The following is a 14,927-nucleotide window of genomic DNA, read 5'->3' as shown; positions in this document are numbered from 1 at the left end:
ATTCAACAAGACTAAGTTATAACTTAAGTAAAAAAGAAAAAAAGATTGTTTATTACATGTCAAAAGGTGTGTATTTCTACCTCAGTAAATAGGCAGTTTAATTCTTGCGCCAAGACTTTTCTACTTTTAGACGATGAATGAGACATCTGTGAAGTATTAGGTCTAACTACTTGTCGGTATGTCTGTGTAAAACTAGATAGCTCTTATCCGAGTATTCTTTGCCAAATTACCTGTGGCCATTGCAAATACAACTATAACGGAAATAAACTAGTAATATAACACTAGACTTCATATGAAAGATTTAAGCCATTCCCCTGCCAAGGATTTACTAAAGAATCTTTGGCCACGTCACATAACCCATTAATTTGTATTCGTGCTAAATCATAAAGTAGAATCATCTTAACTATTTCTGAACAATAGTTCTTTTAGCGAGTCGAATTAATTAAAAACGAAATTTTTTTTTATTCAACCTTCCCAGAAAATCAGTTATTTCTAGAATCCTATCAGTTCACTAATGGAATTTAATTCAGTTCGCATCAATAAATAATTTATCATTAATTAGCTTCGGTTTGATTTAACGCTATCACATTGTCAAGCTCAGGTGAAGTGTTTACATCTTTGGTAGCGATGGTTGTCAATATAAAGTAACGAATTTACATCAGTCACGAGACAGATGTTTGGCAACTATGTGACAACAGTAAAAACAATGTCAGCTTTTTTTCTTTATTTCTCGTTCCTCTCTCTCGATTCTTTACCTTCTCTTGTGATCTCTCTAGAATTCTGAATTTTTTCCCATCTTACATATTTTTAGCAACTAAGAGATAAATCACTGTTGTTGGGTGGTAAATCCTTGCACTTAAAATTGATTGGAGAAATGATTACAGGAAGGCATTCCCTATCTTAAGAACTCATTGGATGCGTAAGTCGGGACTCGATGAACGATTAGAATACATCAGATAGCATAAAAAAGATTCCTTCTAATTCACCGTAACTATCTGGGAATGGAAATAGACAACCATGCATTAAAAAATATAAAAAAAGCAGATGAGGAAATAAGATAATCTTAAAACAAACCTTCTATTACATCCTTTGTAGTCGGTAATGAGCCGAATAAATTCTAGTCTATTTAAAATGTTCCTTTATATATATATATATATTCATGTATGTATTATTGTTTTGCTAGTGCATATGAACAGCGTGGTACTTCGTACATGTACCTGTTTATAAATAATCAGCCCTATCCAACAATATTAAATTTTATCTTGGAAAATACCACTTTTTTTATTCGAGAAGTTTAATATTTACCCAACTTAGCTCGAAGTCAAATAGGAAAAAATTTTTATAACTTTGCTCTTGGATATCCGGTTAGCTTTAAGCTATATCGACTACAATATAGGTCTTATAATATTGACCGCGTTGCTCTTCCAAACAATCGATTTCAATAAAAAGAAGTTGATTTAAATTCATATTTTTTTCTGTGTATTTAAATTAATGTTTAGTTAAAGCATTGAGATTTACTCACAATTATTATATAATAATTATTCCATACGGTTTCTAGATAAATACATTTTTAAAGTTTTCTTACATATCACTCTGAATAAATCTATAGATCTATGAGTATGCATTATATATAAGAGAAACTTCAGATTTAAATATCTAGAAGAATCTATATTCTTACTTCTTTCCAAAAATAGATCCTTTCTAGATCTATTCTGGAGATTTAGAATGCTAGAATATTGTTTTAGTACTTTATTAAAGTATAAATTTCATCAGTAGTTACTATAAAATAGTGTAAAATTATGATTTGATGTCTATAAGACATCGTATAAAAAGTTATTCTTTAAAATAAATTCGATATTTATAGAATTATTAAGCTGTAATGATTCTGTTTGATGAAACTCAATAAGTTAAGAAGTAATCTTTAATTTTGGCGTTTTTAAACGTGACTTTAGACACATTTAGGTAAAGTACACAACAGAAATTTTAATAAAGTCCCTTTAGACTATCAAACCAATACACCATGGTCAAATACAAGCACTTAATGAAACGAAGAGTAAAAAGAAAGATCCTGTACCAAGACGCAGGTGGATCTCTAACATCTGTGACAGAACTCATTAAAAGAAAAAGAATCGTCCCCAGACAATTTGTATCAGAGAAAAAATTTTTTTAAGTTTCTTTGTTTATCAAAAATAATAACAATATATAATCCAATTTTTTTTAATCAATAGACGTTCGATCAAACTTTTATATATATTTCTGCTCCCCTCTAAAAATCCTTGTATTCGGAGATCAACTTTTGGAACATTGACCCTATCTTAGGGATTACAATTCTCTCAATAGAATTACTTACTAAAGGATTCTCTCAATCAATACATTGATTTTGTTGATCGAACTTTGTTCATTGCAGTTTCGGTTTATTTTTTAACAAAACTTCTTTTTGCATGTTGTTAACTTCTTATGACGTTCATCATTTGTTCAAATGATAATTGCTATCAGTCGTTCATTACTACTAAACTTTATAGGGTGTAAAAATCTGTTTGTAAAACATTAAAATAAAGTAGAAAAAACATTTTTTTCTTCAAAATTTGAGGCATTGAGACATGTAAAAGTGAGTGCATGATAAACTACAGCAAATAAAATTTGTAATCTTTAGGGAGAGATTAAAAAAAGTTTAAACATCAACAAGCTCACACGCAGCATTTTCTGGAACAATTGGTCCTGTTTGGAGCGGTTCCAAATGACCGTTTCTGACATATTTAGGTAAATGTTTCTTATTAACAATCCACGTAAAAAAAATCACAACATTTCTTTTTTCTTACTTGGTAACTGTGCCAATTGTTGTTGATTGTTTATCGCAACATTTTCGAGGCACTACGGGCTAACTTTTAACTACAAAAGTATCGCCTTTAAAATAAAATCCATCGAATTTTTATTGACCTAGTTATACTAAATGACAAGTTTTTAAGGGTTTTAATTATACAAATGGATAAACATCTGTGTAAGTTACTTAATTCAAAAGATATCAAGACCTTGAGAGCATCGCTCATTTAGCACCTGCGTTAGTAAGTAAACAGCAGGATGATCACACCTGGTTTACAGATGATGGTTTAAGGATATATAAATCTTGTTTAATATACAAAATGTCGATTTTACGTTAAGTGTTTGATTTACTAAAAATTTCCTGGTTTCGAAACTCCATAAAAGTGTAGAAAAATTAAGTTGTGCGTAAAATAAATTAAGAGATTTTTATAGGAAAAACAATTATCACAGTCTAAATTACGAAATTTGTATTGAGTTTAAAGGTTTAAAACTGCATTTTTATATAATTATAATAAATACTTTTGTAAATTTTTATTTATTTATTTAGATTTAAATTCTGAAATTATTTTTATTTTAGAAATTTTATATATTTTATAGGCTATATTTTATTTTATATATTGATTAGTTTTATTAAAGATAAAATTTAACAAAAATTGAAATCAAAAATTACTTTTTAATTACTATAAAGAGAAATTTGTTAAAATTTGGTTCCTATATTTAATTTTTATATATTTTTATTTTATTGGTAGAAATCATCAAATAAAATATGTTACTAACTTTAATAATTAAATCTTTAAACGGAGAATATAATACATAAAAATGAAACTTTAAAGAGATGTTTATTACTCTCTACACTTTAATTTTATACTATTATGGGATAATATCAATAAAACTAAATCTGAAAAATAGGCAAAAATACTCAAAAAACTTCCATTATAATGTATATAATAACATGATCACAGGAGGGATAGGCGAACACGTGTTTGTGGCCCTCACCACAAGCCCCCTACTGTAATCTTCACTACGGAATCAGATTTTGTTAGGGGGCCCACAACTCTTCTCGCGCGACACTTTATAATGGGCCCTCACTAAAGACCTAACATAGTGAGGGGTCTATACTGAATCAAAATTTGACAAGAGGCCCTAAACTTCTACCGCGTGGCACCACGTAACATTTACTAATGGGTAGAATAGGAATCGTGCTAATATAATTATAATATTTTATATATTTTAAACTTGTAATAATTAAATTATATAGTTTATATTTAATAATTCACCCGTGTTATGAATATTATAAAGTTTATCTGAAGCATAAAATTTGTAAAATTTACACGTTATTCAGATCCAAAATATCTGCACAGAATTCCAGAAAATTTACAGATAATTACAGATAAAATATAGAAAAATTTAAAATATATACAGATTTATTAATAGTTAAATTCCTAAACTTTTTATTAATTATTTTTAGGGTTTGATAACTTTACAGACAAGCCACAGATTGTTTATTAATTAATATACGCCTAGAATAAACAACGTTAACAAGTTGGATTGTGTTATACAAACAAAAAAGACGTTTAAACAAGCTTAGTAAAAGCAAGAAAGAGAGAAAATGTATAATAAAAATGCAGTTTAGAGCATAAAATAGGCATTGATTATATTTAAAAAACACGATTTTTAAAAAATTAGTTAATAAATATAACCGTAAATCAATATACGAAATGGAAAAACATAGATTTTTCCTAGTAAGAATACGATAAACAAATCGTTATTAGTTCAGCGACACGTTGGACAAATAAACGTATCCATGTCAATTTTTAACGAAGATCCCGGAGCAAAACATTACGATATTTTAAGGTCTTCGTCCACGAAATTATTTGTCATCTGTACACACTTGACTTTTGACCCTGCTGACTGGCATACTTTCCAATTTAACTGTTTGTCAAGAGAGGTTTTCAAGTTCAAGGTAAAATCTAGTTGTAAATAAGGTCATCGAAAGTACGATAGTCGGATGTTTCCGGTGAAAAAGCGGTCAGTGGCCGATCGAATTTTGTTGTTAGAGAACTCTGTAACTTTCAAAAATCATGTTACCTAAACATAGAATCGATTTATATGCACCATATACCAACCAACTAATAATAAATTTAAATATTTGCATATTTATCTCTGTAATTAGATTTATAATTTTGTTAATTTTATATAAATACATATAGAATTTCTCTCTCTCTCCCTCTCTTCCCTCTCTTTAATTATTTCAAAAATAACAAATTAAAATGTACAAAAATTAAATTAATATTGATTATATAACCTATATAAATTTGATGATAAGATTTTTGTTTTAAGTCATTCTTGACTACGTGCAACAGTGATAAATTGCGTAAAATAAATTTTAAGATATTTTTAAAGATAAGAACGGTACTAAAATGTTAAATAGGACTTATTTATGAAGGATTTTTGACAACTTAATTATATATTTATTATCTAAAATATTTTTTATAATAACAAATTTTTATAAAATGTCTTTCGTGTAAATAATAAAAGTGTTTTTTTAGCTTAAAAAAATGTTCAATTTTTGTTTCAAAATTTAAACTTATTTTATTGTTTTTTCTTTGGATAAAATTTATTTCGAATTTTTACAGTTTTAACAATAAAATTCTTTCTTTATAAAATAGACTTTTGCGATTTCAGTTCTGTAAGTTTTAAAATTAATTAAATCAATATTATTTTAATTTTTAATTTATTGTTATTTTTCCTTTAATTATTAACTTTTCAAATGATTTTTATGCTTGTTTTATATCACATTTTCTTACTTTTTAATCAAAATTTTCTATATTTTTTTCACAATTGTTTCGTATTTTTAGAGAAAATATCGCTTTGGTTTTCCATTTCTTAATATTTAAAAATATTTTTGGAGAGATTTATAACCTGAAAACAGAAAAAAAAGCATTAAAGAGACTTGAAACTCTTAGAATGCGCTCCAAAGATAGAGAAAAACTTAGAATACTTGCAGAATTGTATACTTATTTATAAGTTAAAAGATTAAATGTGCTTATAACTGAATCATAAAACGAAAAATAACTAAAAACAATTATATTCTCCGTATAATATATGCTATTTTTCGTGTTAAAAATGTCATAACATATTAATCACATTCCATATATTGAAGCGAGTTAAGAGCTTTGTTTCTTTTTATTGTAACCTGTGAAATAAACTTGTTATAAAAATAACTAATAAAACACTTCCTTTAAAACTATCTTTGCTATAAAATATAATGATATAAACTTTAAAATTTAAAATTTATGATAAGTTAAAATAGAAACTACAGATATTTGTACTTTACATCATGCTAATAGTCTAATTATTCATTCTATTTACTTCAATTTTCTATACATGACGTGTAAAATTAAATAAAACTTTTGTTCTAGATAGAAAGACATTTAACGATATAAGAACTTCGATCAGTTTTAGTATAATTATACTTAAAATTTTGGACTTTTCTCTTCCATATAACAAATTAAATAACTACACAGACCTAGTTAAAGTAATCGTTGTTTATCGACTTACAAATCAGTTATAGCTTGGTGGGGGCCCAGACAAATTTGAATTAGTGGGCCTCATATACAATGTTAACTTCAAACATTTTTCTTCGGGGGAATCCTCCGGTACTGCCAGTGTAACCTGCACCTGCGCCACACCGGCAATTAGATACTGCCTAAATTTAAATTTCGATATTCTTACTACAGTAATAAGTTTATAAAAGATTAGTTTGGGGCCCCCTGTTAGTGAAGGCCCTAGGTAATTGCCCATAGGATAACGCGAAAACGTTAAAAACTTATTTAAATCATAAAAATGGCTCCAAGTTTACAAAACGAAGCAAAGGTTTGTAAGATGGGAACCACGCTTGTGAAGGACTTCATCAAAACTTATATAAATAACTTTTTTAAAATATTAATTATATTAAAAATGGAATTATTATTTTTTTCTTTGTATACCAGAAAGCGTGACTTATCCGTTTATAGTTACATAATAACATAAAAAAATAAGTTATGGATTTCCATAAATGCGTGCCTCGTTCGACTAATTGCACCGTGAGCAGTCATGTTTAAACAGTTGGGGGAAAAGTAACCTGACTTGACCTGACCTTTTTTTTCTTGTAGAGAAATTGCGAAAGGATTGTTGAGGGAATGCTTTCGAATGTTATTACTTTCATTATGAATGCTAAATATATAAAACACTAAAAAGAAATTGAGCGAAAGGCTATTTATTTTATTGTTCAAAATGCAAATGGCGCGTTATATACATAAATATAAATCGTTATAAAATTTCCTGTTTTTATATATAAAAATTTTTAATTAGTTTTTCTATAACACGCTTTCTCGAACATATATGCCATCCGTTCTAAATCGCATTTTAACAGCTGGTATCCTTTATATATTAAAATATATTTCGACTACACGCTGAGGACTACTAGTTCTTCCTTCCTTATGTTATCTAAATTGGAAATAATCCAAAGGGATCTGTGGGTTGGGAGAAAGGAGAAGAGGGGGGAGGAAAAGCATTTAAAAATCACTGTTTTGGCCCATTAAATGCATTCTTTACGCTTTAAATGATGATATAAACTTTATCGGACCTTTAACTACTGTAGGAATTATTAATCATCTACGCAGAATTATATATCATTCCGTACAGTCACGTTATCGGATTTTGGCATAAAAAAACTAAATTAACTGTACAGTAATTATGTTTAAAGGTTAATTTAGCTACAACTCAAGTTTGTTTTCATTTTTTTATGTATATAAAGTAATTAATCATTACTATTGTGTCTTATTTTTTTATGTTCTTAACAGGAAATCAAACAATGTAGACAATTATACACCCGTCCTTGAACAGTGTATATATATATATATTTATAAATTTAAAAAATATATATTTTTTCCAAATGCTTATTTATTATTATTTATATTAATTGAATAAGTATGTATAATTTGCCTTTTATTTTGTTGAATATTTTATAGATAATTTAATCATCGACAGATGGCGGCATCACTCTGATAAATTTTTATTAATTAAATTAATATGAAGTAAGTAAAGTTTGAAAAAAATTCCTAAAAAATATGAAAAATTACATGTTTTACATGGAAATAAAGTATAACTCTAGCTACGTTTAAACGAACATTGTGAAAACGCATAAATTCTTAATAATGTATGTTAGGTCGTTCACTGAATTCATATTTGATTTATATAGAAATCTGAGTTATTTTTGTAGTTTAGTTTAAAATAAATTCGAAAATATGGAGATTTTTTAATTGTATTGAAAGTGAGTAAAAACTTTCTTAGAAGTTGTAGAATGACCTAACAGGAAAAGAAAATCTGATAGAAAAATAAGAATTTTTAATGAATTTAAACGAAAATATATTATTTATAACTTTAAAAAGTGATATTATAATGAAATCTGCATATACTTACTATTTAAAACCAGAGAATCAGTTGTTTCTCGTTTAAAATATTACATGTTTAACACTGCTTAAATTTTATAAATTAAAACTTCACAATTTGTTTAATGTTTACAGCTTAATTTTTATTTACACTTCTCGTAGATTTCCAATCAGAAAATCCCTCAACACTCATAATATTAACATTTTAATATATCAAGAATTCGTTATAAATATGATAAACGAGGCAAGGAAAGAAAAAAAAAACTTTAAAAACTATACTATGTTTCATCTTCTCTATCTTCATAACATAACTGGTATATATACATCGACTGTTTGTTTACAGTCTAAACGTCACATAGTTCACGGACATTCACAAGTCCACAAACGAAAAAAAGAAACCACACACACATAAAGAGAGAAGAGAAAAAAAATATAAGTTATATATATACAATATTTAAAAGGTGCTTAAGTTTGTTTATATATTACAGAAAATGTTTTTAAAAAAGTGAATATTTCAAGCATTTTTCTATTTATATTTTATTTTCTCGAGAATTAAAATTCTCTTTTTTGGTTCTCGATGAAGAAGTTTAGCGATAGGACCTACTATACATCAAGCAAACATCTAATCTGATAAGCATGGAGACCTTCAAAGACTTTTATGTCATCTTCATTTGAATACATTTCTATAGAGGTACGCATGCGTTGTTTCCATCGATTGGATAAAGTCTTAACTTTCGGATAGACTTAACGAACTGAAGGCATTTCTAAGGTATTCGTGCTAATAATCCCTTATACTAGAAGTACTGCACGTAGTCAGACTCGTACTCTTCATTTCGAGAAACCCGACAAAACACTACTTCTTCTCCCCCTTTTTCCCCTTCCATTTCTTTGTAACAAATTTATTTTTTAAACTCCGCTAAGTAAATTTATTTATAATTTAATCATTGCTTATTTTTTTTAAATTATAAACTATGGAGACGTTCATAAATATGTCTTAATTTCTCAACGGACTGTATCAAGCGAACAATAATATTATCTACTTTATCACCGCAATTAAAAGTAAATTTTGAAAAATACAAGTGAACTTTAAACGATAAGCAATTATTCTAGACAGCTCGGCTACGACGAGGGAAAGGAAACAGCTAAATAATATTTTTTTTTTATAGTTTTTACGAACTGTTGTAATTTCTGGGGGATAAATAACGCAGTACAAACTTGTAAAGGGAGTGTGGGGGTCGTAATGCCAATAACTTCTTGTCATGCACACTTTTGTTTGTTAATTTTCCCCATGCAGAAGACTATATGGCCTTACCTGATTAAATTTAACTTCACCCGTCCCAGAGTCCGTTGAAGTCTGTCGGAAGGACCCACCCCCGTGCAGCACGTCCCAAGACGGCCAGTTATTGGCAGACACCCCTCGATATCACTCGGGCCGAGTGCAGCGTGACGTCACACGGACATCATAAATATCAACGAAGAACGAGATATTCGTATTCGAGCGATCAGACTTTGCCAACAAGCGGTGGAAAGTGAAGCGGTCCCGATTGGTGCATCAGCTACCGAACACGACAACTCACGTGTGTAGTGTGACAAAGAGTGCGCGTGTGCGACTTGGACTTCGGGACTGTTAGCCAGAGAAACGGGCATATCTAGCCCGTCGCTTCATGGGTGAATGTTAGGTTGCTCTGCATCCGTGGCAAGGTCGAGCCTACTCGACGATGTTTCTATTTTGAATCGTTACGAATGTGACGCCAGTTGCAACGGCAGTCAACCGACTGACAGCGCCGAGGTACAACACGTGCAGTCGGCATTGTCACAGCTATCCATGGAAGCGATGCAGCAACAACAGGACTCGGAAACCATCGGCGACGAGTATGGAGTTCCGTGTCAAGACTTCGATCTTGACATGGACGAAGCTATCAAGCACGAAATTGAATTACCTTTCGCCAAATATGGAACACTGAACTGCGGTGTGTCGGAAGACGGAAGTGGAAACGGCGGGGGAATGGGGCTAGCATCGACTGTCGATCCTACCAACGTAACGGGACTGAACGGTGGCTGTGCTATAGGCAATCTGGCTACCTTTAGGAGGTCGGTCGTTTTGAGTGCCAGCACGCCCGCCACACCTTCAGACAATCACAATCTACCGCCTTCTCCTCCGTTCGCTGCCGTTCCCTCCACAAATATAGCCAGTCCGATAATGGCACCCGCGGCGATGGATGCAAAAACATCGAACATGCTGGACGATAGTATGATGTGGCTAACGCATACACTGCGTTACGCACCGGAACCATTAGACTTAAGGCCGCAGGGAGAAGTAATCAACGAATGGATGTTTAGAAAAGATTACACCGACATGACTGTTGTTACCCAGAGTCAAACTCAAGTTGTACAACGTCCGATCGCTACCGTTAATCCTCACCAACAGCAACAACAACCGCAGCAGCAGCAGCAGCAGCAACAACAACAGCAACCGCAACAACAGCAACAGCAACAACCACACCAACAGAAACAACAGCCGCAACATCAGAGTAACAATTACAACTCCAGTCGCATATTGGAAAACGGTGAAACATGTATAAGCAACGAGCAATTAATTAACTTGACCGTGCGAGAACTGAACAAAAAACTTCACGGATATCCAAGAGAAGAAGTGGTGAAATTGAAACAGAGACGTAGAACCTTGAAGAATCGTGGTTATGCACAGAACTGCCGAACTAAAAGACTAGCCCAAAGACACGAACTGGAAACAAGAAATCGTTCACTCCAGGTTGAAGTAGCCAGATTGAGACAAGAGTTAGAAAGAGCGTGTCAGGAAAGGGATTATTATAAACAACAGTTTGCTGTTCTCAGAGGTCGCGATTGTTGTCAAGGTTCACTTTCAAGTGTTTCAAGCCCTAGTTCACCAGAATTCTATGGGATGTAAAGTCTATGGGAACCAAAAAAACAAACAAAAAAAAAAACAAAAAACTCCCGTCCTATCCCGATCGACGGGACAAGAACTCGGAACAAGCTCTGATTGTGTAGTCGATGTAGGTATGTTAGGTCAGAAGTTTTTAGCCTCTAGTGAGTGTGTATGAATGTGTGACCGTCTAATTCAAGTCTGTGATTGAAAAAAACTATATAGTTAGCAACTCAATTATAAAAAAAGTAATTACTTTAAAAAGTTTCGATTCCGTGAAACTAACGGAAAAAAAAATGCGCTAATTCTATGAAGTTGAAGAATGTGTTCATTTGTATATAATCGTGTCTTAAAGCGCATTCTGTTTTGAAGTTTTATTGTAAAAATCTCATTTAAAATGAGATTTTTTTTAAAACAAACCAGAACAAAACTTCAAAACTATTGACTCAGCAATAAGAGAAATACAGCTTTAATTAATTTAAAAAATAATAATAATATAGCGTGTGGTTAATTTAGTCAAAGATGGGTCACAACACAGATAGGCCAAATTCCTTATTTTATCTTTTTTCTTTATACTCGTTAACACCTATCATTAATCTTAAAAATGGGTGTATTTTGGTTATATATATATATATATGTAAGCTTAAAAAAATCAAATTATTTCCCTTAGATATATGATTATAATAAAAGTAAATAGTCATTAATAGTTACTTAATTGTCCTGTATTTTGGCATATTTTCGAAACATCTGTGATATGAGCTACCATTTTATGAGCTTCGTTTTATGATGGCTCCATCGCTACTATTAGTAATAATAGAACCATAATTTTTGTAGAAAAAGAAAGTGACAATAGACCCACCGTTAATATGTTTGATAAGCCCACCGTATAACAGCTTACGAGACCAAAAAGAAAAAAAAAACCACATAAATTTCTTCAAATTAACCAAAATTTTTGTTCAAATGAATATCATAAAAAAATATATGTTTATTTTTTATGTCCTCCCTCTGTTCAATTTTCAAAGAACAGCATGTTTCGATTAAAAATCGAAAGGAAAAAATATATATATTAGAGAAGTTTTCATATTTGTTACTAAAGAAATAATGAATAAATGAAGCTCAATAATAATTTTTGTAGTGTTTAATATTCATTTTTTTAAAGAAAAAAAGCACCTTTTTAAACCAGTTAAAGAAAAAAAGAAATGTAAATGACGTCAATATTTGCGTCACCTGCATTGCTCCTCTTACAAAAGGATCATTAATAACGTCCAGATGTATCGAACACGATCGGTAACTGATGAATAAACATTAAAGATCCGCCATTGTTAACGTAATATAATTGTATAACTAAGAAAGTAAAAATCGTTGGCCCAGGTGAGCCAAACAGAAACATTATATACGCCCTTACGTACTTTAAAAAAGCTAAATTGAGGTATCCGTTGACGTCAATCTGTCCAATATGTCCCACAAATCGTCTCACTTATAAACTAACACTTGTGGTGTTTGCCGGAACCATCAATGTAATCTTACACGTTGATAAAAATAGGATTTACACTAGCTATACACGCGCCATTGTAAAACTAGATACAATTTCCGTCTTTAATATTAATTTAGTATTTAAATGTTAATCCGATTTTATTTTATTATAGAAAAAAGGAGTAGAAATTAATAATAATAATAATAATAATAATAAATTTTTACCTTCTTCAAAGGTTTACTTCCGTAAAGATTCCTTCCCCCTTTCTTTCCTTTATCAGCAGCTGACTCCACTCAAAGTTGTCATCTGTTATTTATGACATCTCAGACCAGAACACGTACTAGATAAGGGGGAATGTATTGTGTCTATAATTGACACTAAGACGTAATATCAGTTCGAATTATGGCATAAATGCTCGAATTTTAAAACAGCCGCCATTTTTAGTGCAGTTTAGTATCCAATTTGTTGAGTCTAACGTCTCGTTTATATAGGTTTAAACGTGTTTAAGATTAATTATAATCGACCATTTTTAATGGTTAATATATCTAGAAAATTATAATTAAACTCCAATCTTTGGCCTAAAAGTAATAATGCTATTTTCTTAAACGATTCGCAGAGATTTTGATACATTATCTACAAGGTTAAAAATAAATTAATTTTAGTCAAGTTATCGCTTAGTCGGTTTAAAATAAATAGGCCAAATATATATATATATATATATATATTATTTTATTTTATTTTTAATTATTCTCTCTTTTTTAAAGCTACTTTAAAAAATATATTTAATTAATTTTAGAAGATTTTTAACAGTTTCTACTTAGAATTGTACTCTGATAGAACTGACTGGGTTCTTATCGCCTCCTTTTTTTTGCGCCTCTCCCTTCCAAAGTTGAATTCTAATCTAGACANCTGATAAAGCCCTTTTCAAATTCTTTTGTGGCTTGGTCCACAATGAATAATACAGGTGGGTGAAGGACGAGGCCTGAAATATCCGAAACAGACTAGATCTCCGAAAACTTCTTGGGGTTTTACGACCGGCGAATTCAAATACGAATTCCTCAGATCGGTAGGCTTACGCATTAACCTTCTCTTCGGTCACCCGTTTCAGGCACATAGGTAGGGAGGGTGCTCGTTTGCCGGCACGTGATGATCCCGCTGTATTGTATGTACAGTACAGTGCATAAATTTTTATTAAAGTATCTCCGAAACTATATTCACTTTTTTGAAAAAGGATTTTCATTTCTGATTCTCTTTCCAATGACTTCTAAATCATCTTCCTGTGACCATTTACTACGGGGTTACAGAAAACCACACTCTACCTGCAAAATACGATTCAGATTGCTGAGATGTTACGGATGACGACCTACCGCTCCGGGATCCCGTCCCTTACCATTATGAGTTCGGCCGCTGTTTGTGCAATGCCAAAAAAAATTTATGTGCCACGGAACAAAACACAAATTCATTCTAATTAAATTTTTAAGTATCTTTTTTTTGGCTTCCGGATTTAGAACTAGAATAGTATAAACGTTAATTAAATTTTAATTAGTCTAAATTCTTTCTCTAGAGTGCTAAACAATAATAGGGCTTGCCTATAAATCCCTAAATCAGAAAGAGTAGGGACAACAGTCCCAGTAGCTTCATAGTGTCGTCCCTGATTCTATTTTTAAAACTATCCGATATCTTATTTATAAAACGAGAATTCTGTTATTTATATAACAGTTTTTAACAATTTTTAGAGAATAATTTTTTTCTAGTTTTTTTAAACTTACTAAAAATAAACCCTAATCTTATTTACATTCAATAGTTTTAATATAGGAATTACACTATTAGAGTTTCATTACATAAAACTAATTCTTTTAAAATATTATCAAGTATGTTTTAAACAAGATTAACACTCTAAATCATAAAAGTATCATGTTTAATTTGCTTTAATTTAAGATTTAAGTATTATAAAAGGGAACTGAAGGAAAGGAAAATTAATTTCATATCAATGTATAGATATATTATATTATTTATGAATATATCTTTTATAATTTCTAGTTGATTTATTCTTAGATCTTGAAATTAAAACCCTAAAGGACCCCCATATTTTGATTGTTTTTTATTTAATAATACATTTTAAAAAAATCCTTAATGATATATTCCTGTAGAAAGTAATGTGTTTTCCATTAATACTATGTATTGTAATTAACTTTAAGAGGTATATTATAATTGTCATGTAAATAAATATATAAAAAAGTATATATATATAGTAAAAATATATACATATATATATCAGGTCTCTGGGTATTGGAGTTGA

General features: G+C 30.3%; 1 protein-coding gene and 1 long non-coding RNA gene across 2 annotated transcripts in view; both read left to right on the top strand.

The window, feature by feature from the left end:
• Positions 1-14,927, top strand: part of LOC111624688 — a 29,935-nt gene that overhangs the window by 11,765 nt on the left and 3,243 nt on the right. The window lies entirely within an intron of this gene.
• Positions 9,721-12,103, top strand: LOC111624687 (transcription factor MafA-like). Its single transcript, XM_023367596.1, has one exon. It carries the CDS (start codon positions 9,925-9,927, stop codon positions 11,176-11,178), a length of 1,254 nt encoding a protein of 417 aa, XP_023223364.1. The 5' UTR covers positions 9,721-9,924; the 3' UTR covers positions 11,179-12,103.

Source organism: Centruroides sculpturatus, unplaced genomic scaffold, assembly GCF_000671375.1.
Source record: "Centruroides sculpturatus isolate CEXI.00-Female unplaced genomic scaffold, Cexi_2.0 scaffold358, whole genome shotgun sequence".
Classification (NCBI taxonomy): Eukaryota; Metazoa; Arthropoda; class Arachnida; order Scorpiones; family Buthidae; genus Centruroides; species Centruroides sculpturatus.
The sequence above is the reverse complement of the archived record's forward strand: the minus strand, read 5'-3'. Positions and strand labels throughout refer to the sequence as shown.

Coding starts and splice junctions, on each gene's coding strand:
- LOC111624687 (XM_023367596.1), top strand. CDS start 9,925: ATGTTAGGTTGCTCTGCATCCGTGGCAAGGTCGAGCCTACTCGACGAT.